This window comes from Herpailurus yagouaroundi, unplaced genomic scaffold (genome assembly GCF_014898765.1).
Source record: "Herpailurus yagouaroundi ecotype Mexico unplaced genomic scaffold, PumYag 100, whole genome shotgun sequence".
In the NCBI taxonomy this organism is placed as follows: domain Eukaryota; kingdom Metazoa; phylum Chordata; class Mammalia; order Carnivora; family Felidae; genus Herpailurus; species Herpailurus yagouaroundi.
In genome coordinates, this window is record NW_024412391.1 from 29,827,322 (window position 1) to 29,846,666 (window position 19,345).

General features: G+C 35.7%; 1 protein-coding gene across 9 annotated transcripts in view; it reads right to left on the reverse strand.

Annotated features, from left to right (window-relative positions):
- Positions 1-19,345, reverse strand: part of FOXP2 (forkhead box P2) — a 569,876-nt gene that overhangs the window by 118,066 nt on the left and 432,465 nt on the right. For 6 of the 9 annotated variants that reach the window (XM_040472191.1, XM_040472186.1, XM_040472187.1 and 3 more), the window contains one exon: positions 7,434-7,508. The exons of the other annotated variants lie outside the window; for them this stretch is intronic. In XM_040472191.1, coding sequence (XP_040328125.1) covers positions 7,434-7,508 — 75 coding nt within the window. The remainder of the gene's footprint in view (positions 1-7,433; positions 7,509-19,345) is intronic. 9 annotated transcript variants of the gene reach the window in all.

Consider the following 19,345-nt stretch of genomic DNA (forward strand, 5'->3'; position numbering starts at 1 on the left):
AATATGTAACTTACAGGGGACAAGGATTTAGGGAGGTACAGAGATACAACAACAGTGTACTTATTATTCATATGATTTTATTTTTTTAATTCAGCTTTGTATTAATTATCCATGCATCAGAAAAATATTCACTAGGTATGCATATATGATGCTTTAGGAATATTTCAGCTTGTGTATCAAATTTTGATGACATAATTTTGACAACACTCTTTCCCCCTAAAATTACACAGTCACATATGAAGTCATGGATTATACTTAATATCAGATAAATTTATCCGCTGCCTTCCCTTCACTGAACCCTTAAGTTCTCTTATTCCTAGTCTACATTGTCTGTTTCAGCCAGACTAAATATTTTACACACTAAATTCTAAATTAAAATTAAGGTATTGTATTGTTACTCTTAAAATATTGAATATACAACCTATGTAACCTGGAGAGAGATGTTATAATTAGCACTCTGGATTTGAAAGGTAAATTGTTTCTGCCAGTATCACAAAATATTTCATACTATCTGTCGTTAGAGAGAACAGGAGGAATATCTGCTGGAGTGATAATCACAACTTGAGGAAAAAGAGCTTAGGGACATGGTTGCAAGAGCCTAAGCATTTCATGTTGTTTCTTAATGTTAAATATGGCAAAAGTTGCATCTTGAAACCTTTAACTTGATGTTTAAGACTTTATTCTTTATCTTACCTTAAGGTGAATTTACTTGCACCAAAATTATCATTAGGATAAAGAATATGATTAATTGGAAGTAAAGATGTGCAATTTCATCTAAGATGTATGAATCATTATGTGATGATAGCATGACAGAACTTTGATAATGTAAGCTTCCTGAACTCCCCTGCATAAAGATTTAAAGAACAGAGTGCAGTTTTAGGTTTAAGTCTTAATGTCAATGGGAATTATATGCTGCTTAACATGACATCCTACATATTGAAATTATGTGAAAACTCCAGCTATATAGAAATATTTTTGAAGTAAATATAATGCAGCATGAATGGTGTCAGTGATAAAAATTCGATTTCTATAACTTGTTAATCCTATGCATAACTACCTCATTTGACTAATAAAATTTACAAATGTAAAAGATCTAACTTGAAAAAGAAGTGAGTTGCATATAGAACTCAAAAACACATACACATTCTTTTACATAATGGATCATTTAGATACATATATGAATATGTGATTTTGTGTGCATGTGTGTGTGTGTATGAGCCATAAAGATTTATACACGAGGATGAGTTGGTTTTTTGTGCTTTATGCTTATTATTATACTAAAATAGGATGAATTGGAAACATACAAGGAACAGAAATACAAGTAACAAATATGGAATATACATTTTATAAGTCTTTAGAAATACGCAAAAACTATAGAGCGAACTGTTAGAAGTTAGTGCAGATTATATTTCATATCTGTAGAGACTACGCTAATAGCTCATTACAAATAACTAAAATGCAAAAAGAAAAATACAGTCTATCTCAATGGGCACCGTAAATTCACATTATTGCCACATACATATTCTAGTGTGTGTATCGATTTATTTGATGAAAAATATATTAACAACAACAAAACCTGATAACTAAATAAATAATCCTTTCATCAGCCCCTGATTTCTGCCTTACTAATGCTTTGGTGAATCATCGAGGGGAGTAAATTATTCATTATAAATTTCAAAGAGGAGTCTCCATTGACAAAGCTCTGCTACTGGTCCTTATCGGAACCAACATCAAGAGAATTCATTGCAATCTCAAATATTGCAATAAAATAGAAGGTGAGAGGCAATCACTCAGGAGAGGTGTCTAGAATGAACTGAGCTCAGGGAGCTACATCCCAGCTGAGTGAGGTGTGTAAAGATAATTATTAATATTTTGACTTACACTTGGAAAGAAAAAGATTAATCAAGAAGTTGCATGCAAATGTCAGCCAAGGTTTTAAATACAGAAATCTTTATTCTATTTCTGATGAAGAATCTGAAAGGTTTTAACCATAGCCTTAAACACGGTCACTATATTATAACTTTATGGCATTCACAAAATCAGTTATAGAAGTGTTTCAAATATTTGATTAGCTTAAGGCTTATAACAAAGGACCTAGTACAGTACCACCACTATTGTAATAGTAAATAAAAAATTAATTAACAAATCTAATTTGTACTGCTTCATAATAAATTCAAGTTTATGAACAATGGAAAGATATTAGGGGAGTCACTGAGAGTCTACCACAACTTTATACTAATAGTGAAGAGTTAAATCCTGTGATACAGATTTTGTAGGAAGGATTCTCTAAAAAAGTTACCACAACATTATCCCCGGTTAACTGTCTCCAGCATGTTAAAATTGTCAATACTACCAATCAGCAATACTTCATCTTTAACTCTTGGTTAATTTCTGCTAATAAATGAATAATAGAGAAGGAAGAAAATATTGGAGGTCCTTTGGCACTGCGACATATATCGCCCAACTTCGTATCTCATGTGCTCTAGCTAGATACAGACAATTAAGGGGACAGTCTCATTTCCTAACATTCTTTAGCAATAATTTTCCTTGGCTGCCAGAAGGACAGCATTTAGATCCGGTGAGGAAGGGTTCTTTCTCTTCCACTTAGCTATCTTCCATTTAGCAAATCATAAAACATTTGGGTGACACTGCTTTTTCTAAGCCAGTGTTTAACTTAAATTAATAAATATAAAGACTTTCCTCTCGTTAAGGGACATTTCCATCTGTCTTATTCACTATTCAAGGTATAATGTCTAATGATTCTCATTTAATGTTAATACCAAATATGTATCTAAATTTACATAAAATAGAATCACCCCTTTAGTCCAACCAAGAGTGTACGGATGCTACCTGCTACAGCTACTGACTCAAATATCTGTTGCACACTTTCTATGTGTTAGTCATCAAGCTAAGTACTTTGCAGTTATAAAATTTAATTCCCATTACCACCCTATAAGGTAGATAATACTATTATTCTAATTTTATAGATCAAGAGCATGAGGCTAAAAAAGGTAAGTAATATATCCAATATTCAATTTAGGAAGCTGATTCCAGTGCCCATGCGATACATGATTTGCTGTGGGGTAGAATTCATGGAAAGCCTAAAAAGAGAGATGAATATGGATAGAAAATAAGAGATTTTTAAAAACCGTCACTATCCTCTTTCCCTTATTTTCTCCAATCCACGATTCTCATCAAAATGAAAGCAGGAGGCAATAGCTACAGAATAAAGATCTGTAAGGGTAGAGATTCAGTGTGGTCAATTCAATTTAATTTGAATGGGTTATAAACCAACTGGGTCAAGGCCAGCCAAGTTTCAGTTTTGGTTTTTATAGGTCCAACAAGTTTTGTTCATCAAAATACTCATTTGACCCAATGCTAAATGTTTTGAAAATAAGACCCAAAAGACAAAGACTCTAAGCATTTAACATAATTGCCTTAGCACATGAAGCTAACAGGAGAATCCTATGTAAAGTAGTATTCACTTAGGTGCAAAAACCTGTAGGCAAGACTAACAATAAGATTACCTGCAGGTAGGTGTTAATGAGGCCATTCAGACAGATGAGGTGTCAACAAGGTCTAGTTATTGGGGAGTGAACTTGGGTTACTATCGTGTGGTGGGGAAGCAAATTCAGGATCTTGACAGCCATTCGTAAAGCTGTTTGATATATCAAGCTGTTTGATATATCAAGAGGGAAAAAAAAGGCATCTATCTTATTATTAAAGTTTGAAAGAAAGGTAAAATAAGTGAAGATTTTTCCAGATTAAAGTTAAATATATACCACTGGCAAAAAACAGAGTGTGAAAAGGAAGTGTTGAAAAGTAATCTCTCACAATGAAGTGCTTTTACTCTCATACTTCTGTCCTTTAAAGCCAAAACTTAATGCTTTCCCCAATAAATTCAAAGTTATAACAAGGATTTTATATTGTTAGAATGGTAAACATACAACCTATGCAGACCAAACATTTCTTTGAAATACAACAGGTAGATAGAATTTAAGATTACAGTTATCAGGTAGAGATGACACAAGTGAGCATAATTATTACCTGGTACTGCAATAAATTAGTAGAGGCACAATAAATATAATCTATTAGTGGATACATAAAAGTACCACTACTGGGGCGCCTGGGTGGCTCAGTCGGTTAAACGTCCGACTTCGGCTCAGGTCATGATCTCACGGTCCGTGAGTTCGAGTCCCGCGTCGGGCTCTGTGCTGACAGCTCAGAGCCTGGAGCCCGTTTCAGATTCTGTGTCTCCCTCTCTCTCTCTGACCCTCCCCTGTTCATGCTCTGTCTCTCTCTGTCTCAAAAATAAATAAAAAAAAGTTAAAAAAAATTAAAAAAAAAAAGTACCACTACTATTCAACAAATGTGATAATAAAGAAACACAATACTCAGATGACAGCTACCGTCTGGTCGCCACTTGCATACCAAAACACCAGAAGATACTTCTCCGAAATATATTTTTATTGCATCTTTTGTTAGTAACTTGATAGAGTATATGCCTGAAAGAGGATGGTATGATAGAGAACTTCTGACATATGTTTAATATCAAATATATATTATCACTTATTTCTTCAAGGTAATTTGGGCTTTAATTCCAAATGGATGTTTTCCTCCGAAATTTATGGGACTTTACTTCTAGCTTGTTAATAAGCTTACAGGATTTTTAGTTTTTAAGTTAAGGGAGGGGGGGAGTAAAAATTAATATAATCTGCCAATTTGGAACATTTGTCCAAAAAATTTTGGCTTATTATTTGTGAAGGTTGATCAATTACGGGTGCAAGTAATATGTATGATATTAAATTAGTCCACTCAAAGGGATGTATGATCTCTTAAAAATTTTAGAATCATTACAGTGATTCACAATTTATTACAAATGTCAGTTGAACAGATTATAAAGGAACGTGGCTGGCTTTCGGTACCTCTATCTATATTTTCTACACCTTTCTTCCTCTTAGCCCACTAGTTATGGTGCTCCAGAACTTAAGTGAGTTTCACCCCAGCATATTGGTACTTATGAAATTTACTAAAACAGAGCTATGCCCATCACACAGACATTGTCAGCTATGAATAACAGATATAATTTGTCTTAGTTTGAATCTTGATTTTAAATTCCATTACGTAGCCGTTTTAGCTTGCCAAAAGTTTGTATCTAATGTACAATAAGCACCTACTGAATATTTAGTGTTTTCTTTGTGTGGGGAAGTCAGGAAGCATCATTTGCAGAGTCACTCAGTGATTAATTTGAAGTATTAAGTTTGGTGCACTGTAGGGATGGCAAATACCTGGTTCATGAACTTCCATACTCCTTCTCCCCATCAGCCACAGCAGACCTCACTACTTCATCCTAGTTCTCTTTCTGTTTTAGATAGTAACCACAGTCTCAGACACATGTAACAACCTCAGATTCCCCTTCAGCAGAGCACTCAAGGCAACCATGAACAATCTGGTATATCCTTGGAAAGACTGATACCCTGATGATCACAGACTTGGGGTACAAATTCAACCTTGCTGGGGCGCTTGGGTGCCTCAGCAGGTTAAGCATCTGACTATGCTCAGGTCATGATCTGGCAGTCCATGGGTTTGAGCCCCATGTTGGGCTCTGTGCGGACAGCTCAGAGCCTGGGGCATGCTTTAGATTGTGTGTCTCCCTCTCTCTCTGCCCCTCCCTGCTCACACTCTATTTCTCTTTCAAAAATAAACATTAAAACAAACAAACAAACAAACAAACAAATAAATAATTTCAGCCTATGTGCCTTTCCATTGAGGAGTTAAATGGCCTCTGGTGAGTCATTTAATTTCTCTGTGGTCTGTTTTCATTATGAAAATATGTCAGTGAAAATATGAAGATCTGATGCTATAAATTTATGTTTACATCAGAATAGAGAATGATTTTTTTTTTAAATGGTAGAAGTAGTTTTGGATAAAGAACAAACACTATTAGTAGTTCAGTCAGCTCACTCTTCAGTCTAATGAAAACAATTTTTCCATTGGGATTATTTTAGGGAAAAGTGCTACCAATTAGAAATACTGCCTTTTCCATTTTTAATGCACTATTTTCTTCAAGTATATTTTTGGATGAATCTTTATTAATAAGTTAAAGTACACAATTATTTTTGAAGTTTATCTTAAATTTATCTTCCTACAAAATAACAGAGAATACCTAGAAAATAAGATTAGTCTTCCACATTTCAGCAAAACTTATCACAACTTTTTAATTTCTGGTATTTTTTTCATTATTGTTGTCAAGAAAGCTCAGGAGGGGCAAACTCTTTAGGATTAAAATGAATGGAACTCAAACTAGATAATTTCAGATCATTACAAAACTTGTTATAATGTACAAAATTCACTACCAATCCTCTGCATTCACTATTTCCATAAGATAGCATGCTGTTGTTGTTTCCACTTCTATTTCTGTTTTGCATTGAACATTTGAAAAATGTCTTATGTTTAAATATTTTCCACAAAGGATAGCATTCCATATTAACTAACACTGTTTTTGCTAAGAAAAATATTCTTTTTTTAAAAGAGCCAAGGTATAAAATTAGAAATTTCTTCTTTATTCAGGAATTCACTGACTATGTGCTTATAAACGTCTTAATTGTAATGTGTTCTATCAATTATAAATAGGAAATACTAAGTATACAGTCTTAAAAAATAAATTCTGGGTGAGCCAATTTAGGAATAGTCTAGTCCATGGAAACTAAGTATGTACCTCAATTCTTAAGGGAACAAGCAAAAATTCTACATATGAAAATATATGACTTACATATTTAGAGATCCCTTAAGAATATAGGTAGTATCCATGCTATCTAAAAACATGAAGTCACTCTATTTCAAAATTCTTGAATGGCCGCTTCAGGATTGTTATTCTTTTCCAAGGCTAACTGGTATGTGAATTGGGTCATGAAAGCATTTTTTTATTGAATATTATAGTCTAAGGAAACAAATTGTACTCTAGTGACAGAATATGTAAAAAAAAAAAAAAAGGTCTTGGCATATTTATATGGTAACTTGCAGACATGGAATGTCAACTTTTCCCTAAAATATGTAAATATGTATTGTATCTATCCATAATTTCTACTTAATTTTTGCATATCAGCACTATCTCATCAAACGATTCCTAAAAGTTCAAGAAAGGTGTAGTGGTGAATCAACCATATGCCTTTATATATTTCAGGTAAATTTTAATGCCATCAACTCATAGAAACAGTGAAGTGTATACATGATGAAATATAATTGAAGAGAGAATACAAGAAGTAACAGAAAACCAACTAATTACATCAGTATCTTAACATTAATCATCTCTTGATTATCTGCATCAATGAAAGGGAGTGGCTAATAGAAAATCACAGATAATCTATTTAGTGGGATTGGGTCTCTGGCTTTGTGCTTAGTAGCCGAATTTCTAATTGCCCAGTGTAACTTACTGCAAATGTGTTGTGAGGATGCCCATCACCAGAAGAGTGGCCACAGACACATAATTTTGTTTCTGGAAGCAATTCCTAGATTAAACAAAGAGAATCAGGAGTTGGCTTTTTTTCCCTCCAATCTTAATGCTCAAACTAATAATGTACAATATCATTAAAAAAGATTTTTGGATTATTATCTTGGTAGGTGAACATAGATGAGATTATTCCATCTTTGTGTCACGGTTAAAAATGGTATAGATTTAAAAAATAAAAATAATTTGGCAGATACAGAGTTGGATATTTGAACATAATGAATTAACCAGTAACCAAAAGTAATTTGTCTGCCATGATCTTGACTTAGCAACCTCACTTCCCATTTCTAAGCTAAAATTATGGCCAATGTTAATGAATACTCCTATAAATTTAAATGATACTGTGATTTTAGAGTATGGGGTGGTATTTATCCTTAAAACTTTAATTATGTGTTTTTGAAAAAGCTAACTGTTGACTTGTACTCCATTATAACAATACAGATGAACATGAATCCTGTCTTGTCATGAAATGTGAGGATAATCACAGGAATCTCTTTAAGTAAACTGCCTTGGCCATGCATTACTATTAACACAAATGTTGCCATTAAATATATATTTGAGACCACGGAGCCAAACTCTAGAATCTCTGTGAAAACCTGTTGAATTGAACCACTTGCACTGAGAACTACTCTATACACTCAAATGTATAGTTTGCATTTCTATCTGTAAAAGCAAAGTGATTATTTATTGATAAATGACATGGAATGTCATTTTTTACCTAAGTAGCATGAGACATTTCAAAGATTTTGTCTGAAGGGCAAAAGGATTACACTGCATTTGAACAGACCATGTGACAACACATCCTTAGACTTCACGTATGATATGAAAGGATGATCCCCATTCATAAGATCCACAAGGGAAATTATATCAGAAAAGAAGAAAAGCAAGGAGGGCTGTGGTAGGGGTGTCAGGGAGTATTTGTAGTGGTTTGATGCATGTAAATATTACATCTTATAAATAATTCTTTTCAAATACATCTCTGAAGTTCAGGGTCTCTGTTTAAGAAACGGATTGTATATACTTTACATGACTACGCGCCATTTTCTGCAAGATAAGAGCAGCATTAATTCAAACAGGAAAAATGGCTTCCAAAATATACCTTTCCTTTCATTTCCTATGGAGAAGTATGTTAACCTGATGCTGGCAGATGAGGACTACAGAAAAAAAAAATGTTCAAGTTATATTTTACTGTCAGAATCCAACAAACACGTTTTCATCTAAATTATTTTGTCAACAGCCTTGTAGTATCCTTGCTAACCTTATTTGGCACCAGTGCATAATTAGATACACAGGGGTGTGACTCCAATTGAAGGTGTTGGCATTGTAGCACTCTGTGAAAATATTAACTATGAGGTTAACTCCAATTTTCTCTTCTTTAATTAAATGCACATGGTACTAATGAGGTAACCTACTGTTCCTTGATAGCACTAATTAGCTAAGAGGAGAGTACACTCTCACACTGCAATTTAAACCTAAAAATAAGGTTGAAATATGCTAATTGCAGGCAATTTAAAACAGTACAAGTTGAAGAACTAGTCATAATAAGAGAAACTGACTGCTTTACAGCTAGGCAGCTGTAACTTTGGTTAAAATCAAAACAAGCCACATGATTTTTGGACTGCTATTTAACAAGGTCATAAGCATCCTAAAAAAAAAAAAAATGAAATGCGACCCCATACTGTAGCAATGAACCATACTAACAAAAAATCCTCAGATGAACACTCGTCAACATAAAAGCAAAAATAAGTGAGCATCGCCAGAACTCTGAAGGTGCCATGACACTATTTACATTTATACTGAAAACTAAACTCCATAAATAAGCAATATCACCTTAAACTCTTTCAAGAGCACCCAAATCAAATATTGTAATTTGTGTCTTCAACATACCACAAAACACACTGGAGTCCTGAAGATCTGCCATCCCAGTCACGGGGTCAGAAGGAAGGATACATAGAAGCTTACATAGTAAGCCTCAACACTCGAGAAATATAGAAATGAGAAATTTCCAGATAATGTACAAGTACAGTGATAAAATGAATACACAAAAGATGCTACGGAATAAAATGGTGTAGGTACCATTTAAGGAATACAAGTGTGCAAATATCAGAAGGATTTTATTATGAGGAGATTTTCACTACTCCTCTCTACAGATGAGAGGTTTGGGATGAAAGTAGTCTGGAGCTTCACGGTGAGAGAGAATATTCTCCATTCTTAGCTCAAATGACTCAGAAATATAATTTCAATAAATCCAAGTATAATCCAAACGTATTTTCTTGAGTTGCTTCTCAAACATTTCCCAAATGTGGTTTTAAATGATAAACAATGAGATAAACTTTGATACACAGCATACTTCTGAGAGACCTTCAGATCATTAAAATATATGTTCTCACTGTACAAAGTATACTTTCATTATTTTTTGATTCTGTAAAATCCATAATGTCATATTTTTATTAACCAGAAACTTTAACTCACCAAAACACTCACAGATGGACAATGCTAAATCATTCTTGTTAACACAGATAGAAATAAAGTACACTAAAATGATAGTGTCATTCATTGATCCTTAGGGACAAGAGATAGGGACTGCCCCACACTAACGACTCACAGTGACATTTTTTTTTTGCCCCTGCCACTTAGCATGCAAAATTTTAAAGTATATGCATTTTAAACAATAGAAAGAGTTGAGCAAGCAGGGTGCCTGGGTGGCTCAGTTGGTTAAGCAACCGGCTCTTGATTTGGGCTCCTGAGTTTGAGCCCCGAGTCAGACTTCGCGGTGACAGTGCAGAGCCTGCTTGGGATTCTCTCCATCTCTTCTTCTCTCTCTCTGTCCCTCCCCTGCTCTCTAGCTCTCAAAATAAATAAATAAACTTTGAAAAAATTAAAATAAAAAGAAAGAAAGAGTTGAGCAAGAAAGAAAGAGTTAAAAAGCAAAATTTGTGAAAATAGAAAGCCAACTTAAAGTTTACTGAAGAACAATAATAGGAGAAAGCAAATCATTTGAAAGGCAAAAGCTTTTACTCCAAACTAATAACTCCTGGAGTTAAAAGTATGTGGGAATAAATTTTGCACTACCATTAGCCCGTCACCCTGTCTTGCCAAAAGGCTTGGTTGAAAAAACTGTGCTTTGAAAAACCCACCCAGCTTCTTCTCCTGCCTGTCCTAGAGCTTTCTACAACAGAAAGTGATAGAATATTGGCGAAAGAGGCTAATAAGTCTCTAATCAACCATGCTTTACTAGATTCATGAAGTTGCGGGTCTGTAAAGGAGTAGCAAGGCGAATGAAATCAGACAGTCATTTAGAAATGGGTCTCCTACAGGCAACCTGACATATTCCAGCAAATCGCAGGGAAATACAATGTGAATGGATATTTTAAATGTTTGCATCTGTTTCAAATAAGCACAAAAGAACCTTTTAACAGTGAAAAGGTCAGGACAGTGTACTGGAATGAGCTTTCGACATTAACTTCAGAAGGAATCTATTCTTCTGTTAAATATGGATCATTGTAATTTTCTGCTAAAACAATAAAAAGTAAGCCATTCAGTGTTGAAAACAAAAATACTAGCTCTGGAGACAGTATGACAGGGTTCAGATCCTGACTCAACACTTACTAGCGGTGTGAACTTGAGCAAGTTATTTAGCCTCTCTTGGCCCCTCTCCCTAGGAAGGGTAATAAGTGACACCATCATAAGATTAAATACACTGATTTGTATCTAGAACAGTGCTGGAACCCATATGTTCAACAATGTACTTAATATTTATTCGCTGTCATTACTGCTTCAGAACATTCAATTTTTTTCAAATAAAAATATTATTAAAGTCCTACTATGTATGCACTACTACACGATGTAAAGTATACACAAATTCCCAAGCCGTCATATCTGCATACAAATAGCTTTTAGTCTCTCATTAGACTTCATGATACAAATCAAAGCCTCTTTCACATGAATAAAAAATCTTTTAACCACGGAGGTAAAATATCTGTACTCTGAAAACTACATGACAGTGATAAAAGAAATTAAGCATGACACAGAAAAATGGAAAGATATACCATGCTCATGGATTGGAAAAACTAATATTGTTAAAATGATATTACCCAAAGTAGTCTACAGAGTGAATGCAATCCCTATCAAAATACCAAGAACATTTTTCACAGAACTAAAACAAATAATCCTTAAATGTATATGGAACCATAAAAGATCCTGAAGAGGCAAAACAATCTTGAGAAAGAAGAACAGACCTGGAGGTATCACAATCGCAAATTTTAAGCCATTCTACAAAGTTATATTAATCCAAACAGTAATGACACGGGCACAAAAATAGCCACATAGATCAACAGAACAGAACAGAGAGGCCAAAAATAAACCCACACTTATATGGTCAATTAATCCATGACAAAAGAGACAAGAATATACAATGGGGAAAAGAGAGTCTCTTCAACAAATGGTGTCGAGAAAACTAGACAGCTACATGCAAAAACAAAAAACAAAAAACAAAAAACAAAAAAAGCGAAACTGGACCTTTCTTACACTAACAACAAAAATAAACTCAAAATGGAGTGAAGACCTAAACATAAGATATGAAACCATATAACTCCTAAAAGAAAACCTAAGCAGTAAACTACTGGACATCAACCTTAGCAATCCTTTTTTTGGCGGTGGAGGGGGTATCTATCACCTCAGGCAAAGGCAAAAAGGCAACAAAAGCAAAGATAAATTATTGGGACTACATTAAACTAAAGCTTTTGTGTAGTAAAGGAAACAATGAACCTAAAGGGAAACCTACTGAATGACAGAAGATATTTACAAACGATAGGGGGTTAATATCAAAAATATATAAAGAGCTCATACAACCAATGCCAAACAAAACAAATGCTCCAAATCAGAGGACCTGAACAGATACTTTTCCAAAGAAGATGTACAGATGGCAAGCAGGCACATGAAAAGATCCTTGATATCACTCATCATCAGGGAAATGCAAATCAAAACCTCAATGAGATATCACTTCACAGTTGTCAGATTGGCTAGTATCAATAAGGCAAGAAATAACAAGTGTTGACGAGGATGTGGAAAAAAAAGGAAACTTTTGGGCCCAATTGGTGAGAATGTAAACTGGTGCAGCCACTACAGAAGACAGTGGGGAGGAATGGGGCACCTGGGTGGATCAGTTGGTTAAGTGTCCCCCTCTTGTCAGGCTTGGCACTGACAGTGGGGATCCTGCTTGTGATTCTCTCCTTCTTTCTCTGCCCTTCCGTCTGCTCTTTTTCTCAAAATAAATTAATAAATTAAAGAAAAAATAAAACAGTACAATGGTTCCTCAGAAAGTTAGAAATACCATACCACCCAGCAATTCCACTTCTGAATCTGAAGAAAACAAAAACTCTAATTTGAAAAGATATATGTACCCCTATGTTCATTGTAACATTATTCACAATAGCTAAGACATGGAAGCGTCCTGAGTCCCATCAAAAGATGATGAATAATGAAGATGTGGCATCCATGTATACAATGCAGTATTACTCAAACATAAAAAAGGAAGAAATCTTGCAATTTGCGACAACATGGATGGACCTGCAGGGTATTCTGCTAAGAGAAGTAAGTTAGACAAAGAAAGATAAATACCATATAAGTTCACTTACATGTGAATCCAAAAAAACAAAACAGAAACAGTCTCATAAATACAGAGAACAAATGGGTGGTTGCCAGAGGGATGGGAGGATGGGTGAAATAGAGGAAAGGGATTAAGAGGTACAAACTTCCAATTATAAACTAAGTAAGTCATGGGTATGTAAAGTACAGCATAGGAAATAGAGTCAATAATACTGCAATAACTTTGGTGACAGATGTTAACTAGACTTATTGTGGGGATCATTTCATAATGTATATACATGTTGAATCATTACATTGTATACCTGGAATTAATATATTATTGTATGTCAATGATATTTCAATAAAATTAAAATAAAATACATTATTTTTTATCTTTTTAGAAACCTGATGCAGCAAAGCAAAAATTAATATGATTGTGTTTGCATTCAGTAACAAGGTGAAGTGACTTCTAAAAGAAAGAATATAATTTTTGCAAAGTTGATGAAGGTATACGTTTCATAGAAAAATAGGCAAGAATTATATATTGATCGTTTATAACAAATAAAAATGTTTTAAGTAAGTTTGTTACTTGAGGTTGGCTGAAGCTGTGCTCAAACTTTTCTTTAACATTTCTTCAGATTTTATTTTTTTATTTAAAAAAAAATTTTAATATTTATTTTTGAGACAGAGAGAGACAGAGCATGAACGAGAGAGGGTCAGAGAGAGAGGGAGACACAGAATGCAGAGCAGTCTCCAGGCTCTGAGCTGTCAGCAAAGAGCCCGATGCGGGGCTCAAACTCACGGACTGTGAGATTATGACCTAAGCTGAAGTCAGATGCTCAACCGACTGAGCCACCCAGGTGCCCCAGATTTTATTTTTTAGTAATCTCTACACCCAACATAGGGTTTGAACTCACAACTCCAAGATCAAGAGTTGTATGCTCCACTGACTGAGCCAGCCAGGTTCCCTTTTCTTTAACATGTTTAAAAAAAGCTGAAATACAATGATATCTGAATGGAACCGTAGTCCACATTTTAAAGGTACACAAGTTTTTTAAAAAGTGTTTAGCTAGTCAAGAAATATAGCCACTCTTGACCTGGTATAAAACAAGAACAAAATTAAACAGTTGGTTGGCCTTTCTTCTACTCCAACTGTTTAGTTTGTTGGTTTGGTTGGCTGTTTTGAGGCCATTCATTATATCTTACGGAAACTGCCCCCGGGACAGTGTGGCCAGGGTTGTGCCAGGACGTTCTGTGTTGGCTTAGCAAATTCAAATTGCTTCATCCTTCTCCAGCCCATGTTTGAAAAACAGATTCAAAGCTGTCTAGCTCTGAAGAAAAGGTGAAGAAAACAGAACTAATGCCTGGAAAAGATTTTGTATATTTCCTAAGTCCAGTGGCTCAAAGTGGTTGGGTTAGCCCTGCCTTCCTTTTTTTCCCCCTGTGGCACAGACTGCAAAACCCACATAAAGTTGAGGAGCACATGATGTGGCCATCAAAGAATCACTTTGCAGAGAAGGGAAATGAAGTCCAAGGAGCTGAAATTATTTACAAAAGGTCATGCTTTTCTTTTTAAATGTTTATTTATTTTTGAGAGAGGGGGAGGGGCAGAGAGAGAGGGGGACAGAGGATCAAAGTGGGCCCTGTGCTGACAGCAGAGACCCCGAAGCAGGGCCTGAACTCAGGAACTGCGAGGTCATGACCTGAGCCAAAGTCAGATGCTCAACACACTGAGACGCCCAGGTGCCCCAAAAGGTCATATTTTTGTATTTATTTTTAAGGCTTCTGTGCACAATTGTACAGGTTCTCAAACTTTAGCATGTGAAAAAATCTCTGGATAAGTTGTTATAACTGCCAGGTTCAAGGCTACATTCCTAGAGAATCAGATGCAAAAGATCTGGGACAGGGTACAAGAATATGCATTTAAAAAAGCATCTTGGTGATTGTGATTTAGAGCTTCTGTAATTCTACTTTGAGAAACCTTGTCTTTTGTGTTCAGGATATTTGCATTATAGGTAAGTTTTCATTCTTTCATTCTATTTAGTCAGTCAACACTTTTTTCAGAAGGTTGCCATTGTCTCCATCTAGATACCACAGACACTTGGGAAGATTTGTGATTTTAAAGTACTTAATAGTAATCAATTCCACACACTGAAATTTCCAAAATAAGATTTGATCCCCATTTCATAGTGAAAAAGTACTGAAGAATTAAGAAAAATTACAGAATATAACAATGTTGAAGTCAGATTTTTCGCTCTGTTTTTGTCAATCCTGTCTCATTCACCTCAGAAAACTGCCATCATAACTGGCACTAATTGGCACCCTTGTTAGAAATCTCAGCAGAGGAGTCAAGAATAGAAAGATATGGACACCTCTTACCCAAGCACCTGGCTGTCTGCACAGGTGAGGCTGAGATCAAGGATGGGACAGATGACCTGGCTGCCGTCTGTGAGAAGGATAAGACCTACAACTGTTCCCTGACTATGTAGACAACTTGAATCTCCAGGGATGTTAATCAAGTATCTCTCATGTGTCTAAAGTCACTGAAAAACAAAAGATACCCACAGTGCTCTTACAAGTGATGTAGTTATTATATTTTAAGAGGGAATGAAGGCAGCAGTTAACAGACACTTCTGGCTTGAGATACTCCTACAGAATATTAGTGACGATTGTAATTTTTCATGTGACTTGTTTGCTTATTTTATTCAAGAAAATATTTTAAGCTCTTCTGAAAAAAATAGGGAGTTGGATTTCTCATGAACATCTGGAGGGCAGAAGACAAAAATTTAAGTATGTAATAATTACTGAATTGATAAAATGAACACACTGAATGTAATACGATTTTTCCTTTTCCGGAGTGTATTGAGGCTAAGCAGAAATCACTATGCAAACATAAGAATAACAGTCCCAGGTTTATGCTCTTCTTTTTTACTTTGTAGTTGAAAGAAAATGCAGATGTGTCTTGCTACCTTGAGTTAGGTGAGGTAATACAGGGTCAGAGTACGCCATGGGAAAAACAGCTTTCTCAATGAAGTGAGAATGTACAGAGCAGCGGTCCTGTATGCCAGCACAGGACATCACAGATTTACTGATCACATATTTTATGTCACCATAATGAGTTCTACTCTATTTTTTATCTTGGCTGCTGACTTCTTTTTAATCCTCAACCTCCCCTTCCCCTCTGGTCCAATATCTGGGCAGAAAGCTTGTGCACGCACCTCTCCTTTGCCACTGTAGGGAAACTTAAATCCCCACTCAAGGGATCTTTTCTCCAACTCACGTCCGAGGCCCTAGAAAGACCCAACCCGTTCCCTCCTGGACCTGCTGGTGTCCAATCAGCTCTCCCCAGGAGTCTCTTTCTTGTGTGAGGAAGAAAATTTCTCTCAAAGTTCTCTTGGTATTTGGAGTGTCATGAGCTTTGACATCTGAACCAAATTTTGGGTGGGGGTCCCTCTCACTTCTGTGGATACAAAGTCAAGTGGTAGCACCTAACCCAAATAATTTATAGTCAAATCAGGAAGACGAACTACTAGTGACTAGTAACATATTATATGCTATAAAAGATGGATGTGCGGGGTGCCATGGAAGCATAGAGGAAGGACAGAAAAGGATTTTAGCCCAGGTGATGATGAGTAGATGTTGATATACAAAATGGGTATGTGGTGGGTGGAGGTAGGGAGCTTTCAAGATCAAAGGAGCAGCCTATAGGAAGGCTTGCAGCTAAATGACCCCCTGCTGCATTCAGAGAAACAGAGACAGATGGTCTAGCAAGGCCAGAGAACAGACAGGGTGGCAGGCATGAGGACAAAAGGGAGAAGCAGAGGCCAGATCTTCAAGAGCATCACGTAAAGTGGCCTTCACGTGCCTCAAATTTCTCATCACTAAATGTGTACTTCATCTGCCTTTTCTCTTGGAGGATTCATTGAAGGGTTAAATACATAAAACATTTCGGAAGTATTTAGAATACTATAACTGTGATCCTGAAAGTAACTGACCAGTACATGTTGGCACAAGTGATTCTTTTAAAATCTTTACGGTGGCAAGAAATCACTTTTTGTTTCCAGGAATTTTCCTTCCTCCTCCTTCCAGTCAGCTGCTTTCCTAGGACCTTACATATGTCTTATTCCTTATTATTTTTTCCCAATTCCTTAAGTCTACTGGTAAATTCAAGTATATTTAAAGTCAGTTCAGTATCAAAATTTCATTTGGAAAACTGGGCTGCAAGACCAGAAGAGTACTAAAATGTAACGTGTCTGAATCGTGTCACAATAAAGGTACAGAACTAAATTAACTTTTGTATTACCAAGCAAAAGTTAAAAAAAATAACTTGATGTGACACACCAGGATATTTTTATCTCCCAGAAAGTTTTGTGATTAACTACACTGAAAACTTTGGAAAACATAAGATCTTAGTTCAATTTTATAAATGCAGCACTCAAGGAAATGAAATGAACTTTTTAAAATTTGGGGTTCAGAAAAAGAAAGGAATGCTTCGTACTAGATTTACTGGATATTGCCCCTTTCCTTGCTATTTGGGGCATTCAGAATATAATTTCACAGATGATATATTTTTCTTAATGTGATTTTCAGACTCCATCTAATGGAAAATGCCTGGTTAGGATTAAGAGACATAGTACAGATGTTAAGCTACATTTGCATGCAATTATTTCTAAAACAAATGCCAGGGTACAGAGTCTATTGAAATGGCTTTCAGGACGGCTGGCACAATGTATTAAACCAGCTTCCAATTTCTAAGTAAGTCAATATTCTGACTATTTCAAGTCAAGACACTGAGCACAAGCATAAACCTTAGATTTTTTTACCTTGACACATTGTCCAAGAATGTATGCACATAGGGTTAGAGCCCAAGGATTCAGGGTAGGGATTTAACATTTTTTAAAGAAAAAGCCTTTCTTGCTTAATTAAAAAAAAATGCATTTTATGTATTAATCTCCATATCTGAAAAAAATTAAAATTACTATGAAATAAGTTAAACTAATAATTTAATAGGTGAAATAAAACAGAGAGTAATGCATTAGAAGTGCTGTGTAGCTTTCAACTTGATTCAGGGTTGTTGTTTTTTTTTTTTTTCAAAAACAACAAAAACTATCCATAAAGTTATTAATTTTTTGTTAGTAGAAACCTTAGCTTAGCTGATGGTCTTGTAGTGATACACTTTTAAACATCATACTAGAAGTAAGACACTCTTGTTTAAAGTACTTCTGAAATGCATCTATCCTCAACTTTAACAGATACATCATAAGTAGTGAGTGGCAGGACCAAAAGGAGCCATTCACTGCCTTTTTGGAGGAGGCGCTAACCCTACATGTCCTTGGAGTCGATGGACTGGGCAAGACCTTTAATTACCCCTCAGGAATCTTTTCCATAGAAATGCATTTTTGGATTTGGACTTTACTCCATGAATGAAGTACACAGAGCAACTGCTGTATCTATTACGCATCACGACAAAACACTGAATCATACTTTCATTGGTCAAAATTCAGAAAGTATCAGCATCTCCTTTACCATGTGCTTTACTCCTCGTTGAGGAGCAATTGAAATCATGTCGCCCTAGGAATTTACGAGGGGACTAGAAGTTGTGACAGGTCCTTTTCTGATCCCTGCAGGGGAAGCAGCAGCAGCCCTTGGATCAGCTACTTTTTATCCGCTGTTGGTCTCAGTGGCAGCTCCTTTTCTTGCCAATAATGATAAATGATAGACTCTTTAATGAGGAATAGAGACTGCAAGCTGCACACACAGAAGCTTATCTTGTTGGCATCTCTGATTATAATTTGCTCCCTATCAACCTCTTCTCCCTCCTGACTGTGATGTGAGGTAGAGAGGAAACCTTAAGGAAGAGGATCAATTATTTAAAAATAGTACTCTTTCCAACAGAAACTCTTCCCATTAGGCATAGAAAACTCTTACGATGCCAAGAGAAACTCCCGCAGAGTCCCAGCTCTGCCCTGCACTTTTTTTTTTTTTCGTATCAAAAGATTATTCTACACATTGTTGGGTAAACATCTAACTGCATCATCAAGTCCCACTGCATTCTCAACAGTGCCTCCCAACAGGTGGAGATGATGAAGTACAGGACAGAAAGGAATATTGGAAGCCAGAATCACTCCAGTAGAATCTTTTAACCATAGTGGTGACAGAGACTCCTCCAGGGAGTTTCCACTCATTCCCCCATCTCTTCCCTTGCAAACCACAGCTTTATCGCAGTCACAAATGGATCTAGATCCTGGACAA